The sequence below is a fragment of the Trichechus manatus genome, unplaced genomic scaffold, assembly GCF_000243295.1.
Source record: "Trichechus manatus latirostris isolate Lorelei unplaced genomic scaffold, TriManLat1.0 scaffold00090, whole genome shotgun sequence".
NCBI classification, from domain to species: domain Eukaryota; kingdom Metazoa; phylum Chordata; class Mammalia; order Sirenia; family Trichechidae; genus Trichechus; species Trichechus manatus.
Window position 1 is genome coordinate 6149644 of NW_004444026.1, and position 3241 is coordinate 6152884.

The window sequence follows — 3241 nt, forward strand, 5'->3', positions numbered from 1 at the left end:
GAGCCTTTGTCCCATGATCCTTGGCCTTTAGTACCACCTTTCTCACCAGTCTCTCTGATTCCCTGCATGCCATTGCCAGATTAAATTTATTACTAATTTTTTCAGTTATCCCTTTAATAAAAGAAAAGGCTATAGTGTTTTTTTTAATTATCATTATTATTATCGTTACATATCGTATGTAGAATTTTCAAGCTGATTAACTTGGTCTCTACCCTGCCACCCTGTCACTGCCTTCTTCAACCAAGGAATCTAAATAGCTAAAGTTCTGGGTTCTTTTCTCACCAGAAGAACTTCATTTTTTTTTTTTTTTTTTAAGGTGTTGAAGTTCTGCCTAAAAAAGGAACAATCATATGTTTTTGAGAGTTTAATGTTAATTTAAAATTTTATTTTGTAAATAGAAAAGTACACAGATCCGAAGTATACAGCTTGATGCATTTTTCCAGCATAAACACACTTGCTGTAACCACTACTGAGGTCAAGAATAGAACGTTACTAGAGTAGTTCTAGCAAATCCCACTTCAATGCCAACTACATTAAGTGAGAATCTCAAAATCCCACTATTCTGTCCTCAACTATTAGGATATAACAAATCCCCACTTTTTACTTCTCTGTTCATTTCTTACATCAGCCATCCATGCATCACTTCTTTCGCTGACCCTAGCCACCCAGAACTAGATTAGACACCATTCTTTAGACTGCCAAGTAGGCAGGTGACAGCCACAGTTTTGGGAGTCCACATGACATCCTAACTTCTGATCTGCTAGCTACAAATTCAGGGCTTTTCCTCTACCCCTTAAGGATGCCAGCCATAAGCTCAGGAATCCCCACTGAGCTCCCTCACTTTTGACCTGCTGGCTCCCACTAATTCTTTGGGATCAGTAATTTGATGGAACTCACGCAAAGTGCTGTGCTTACGATTATAGTTTTATTATAGCAAAAAGTGATACAAACAGATGCCTTGGATGAGGTCTGGGAGGGTTCTCAGTGCAGTTTCCATGTTGCAACGGGCATGTTACCGTCTCACATGCATGAATGTCTTTCACTAACCAGGAAGCCCATAGAGCTTTCATGCCCACAGCTTTTATTGGCTTCACTACGTAGTCATGATTGAGGCCTCATTGCGTAGGCATGTTGGGACCACATTGCATAGGCATGATTGATTGAATCATGCTCCCTTCCCTCCCTGAGGTCTGCTGATATCAGGCTGCCAGTTGGTCCCCTGTTCATTTGCATAAATCCTCAGGTATTGTTTAGATAACAAAGGCACCTCAATTATTCAACAAATTCCAAGAGTCTAGAGTTACTTCAAGGAGCCCTGGTGGAGCAAAGGTTAACCACTTAGCTGCTAACCGAAAGGTTGGCAGTTCGAACCCATCCAGCAGCTCTGTGGGAGAAAGACCTGGTGATCTGCTTCCATAAAGATTACAGCCAAGAAAACCCTATGGAGCATTTCTGCTCTGTCACGTGGGGTCACTGTGAGTCAGAATCGACTTGACAGCACCCAACAACAATAAGAGTTACCGCTCAGTAAACAAGGGAAAGGTCAGATTACTTTGGGTAAAGTTAAATTCTTTTTCCTATAACCAGTGATTCAGATGGCTCACATGTCTCTCTTATGAGATTTATTTGGGAGATAAAGATGATTCTGCTATTAAACATAATAATAACAACTTTGAAAACCATTGATCTGTGCATGCATTCAGATGCTCCATCAACATTTACGCTTTCTGAGCATCTGTACTGGTCTCCCTCAAATTTAGCCTCTTCTTTCTTCTCTAGGAAGGCAGCTTTTCTCACTAATCTCTGGACAAACACTGAGTCTGGGCCCCAGGACGTTGCTTACATATAGTTTCCATTGCTCAGGGTATTTAAATCCTACAAAATTGCCAAAGCCCAGCTCAGGGTCCTCCTCTCTCCAGACTTCCCACTCTCTCTAGCCCACATGCCTCTCCCTTTTCTCCGATTTCATCTGGTACTTCCTGTCTGCATCCCTCATTTCCACATTAATCACATCCAGTCTTGGGAGAATTAACATTTTTTTCTGCCTCTCTTTCATATTTTGTACTCACAGTGCTAGGCAGCTAACAGAGTAGATACCGAATAACACTGATAAAATGGAAGTAGTTTGCCTTTATTAATTCAATCTCAAAAAAATTTTTTTAAGGTCCTTATGAAAACCGTACTGTCTACGAGACTTTGGACATTGGCTGGCAGCTGCTCCGAATCTTCCCCAAAGAAATGCTGAAGAGAATCCCTCAGAGTACCCTGAGCGAGTTTTACCCTCGAGACTCTGCGAAGCATTAGCTGCTACTTCATCGCTGGCTCGATACACTTATGAAATACTGGTTCTATTTTCTTTATTCCTTTTGCACCCCCCATCCCCATCTTTATGTTGGAGTTTACCATGTTACCCTGTAATTAAAAACAAAGAATAGGTAACGTATTGTGCCAGTGTTCCGATGTTTAAAACTGATAACAGACTTTGAAGTATCCCGCTATTCAGAAAGCCTGGATCTTCAATGCTTTGTTTAAAATAGCTGCAGGAGTGGAGGTGAAGTTTTCTTATTTGATGTGTGTATTTGTACATAGTGACATAGTTAGTTGCCTAATAATGTCCTCATTATTTGGGTCTTCTCGACTTCATCTATCAACCCCTTTTAGAGTATCACTGTCTGAAGTTGTAACTCTTTGGCCTCCAAATTAGGGCCAAGATCAGATCTGAAAGGATCCTCCTTTAGGGAGAGCCACGAGGCTTTTCCTGAGCATTTGCTTTCGGATTGTGTTGTCTCTCTAGATCTGTCTGTGCTGCTGCTCTAAGCAGATGGCTTTTACCATCCACTTGCTCTTTCCTTCCTAATGAATAGACTTGCAAAAGAAGTTTTGTTTTCCTTTTCATTTTAGTATGTGTTGAGCTGGGACTCTTGTGTCTTAACAGTTGTCCCTCTCAGTAACACAGAATCATGCAACCTTTGCATGGCCAGCATGTCTGGTAGGAGTGAGATGCCTCGTCCTGGTGATCCTTACTGGGTTTCCATGCAGAGGAATCATACAATTAAAATAACTTACAGAACTCTTGCTTGGAAGAGTTGGGGTGGAATAAAAAGCAGAAAGCAAAACCTAATCCTGTTCTACATTCTGACTTGCTAACAGTGGTTTAAGTTTCTGAAGTGTTTCTCAGATGCAAAAGGCAGGGTAGGGAGGAGAAAGCTGACCGCTCATATGTTTTATGCATATTTTAAAC

At 41.1% G+C, this 3241-nt stretch overlaps 1 protein-coding gene across 1 annotated transcript in view; it reads left to right on the top strand.

The window, feature by feature from the left end:
- The window catches only part of ATP6V1B2 (ATPase H+ transporting V1 subunit B2), a 35044-nt gene extending 32396 nt beyond the window's left edge, over positions 1-2648 (top strand). Inside the window, exon 11 of the mRNA XM_023736701.1 lies at positions 2165-2648. Within this exon, the coding sequence (XP_023592469.1) occupies positions 2165-2304 (140 nt within the window). The 3' untranslated portion in view covers positions 2305-2648. The remainder of the gene's footprint in view (positions 1-2164) is intronic.
- Positions 2649-3241: the final 593 nt, after the last annotated feature.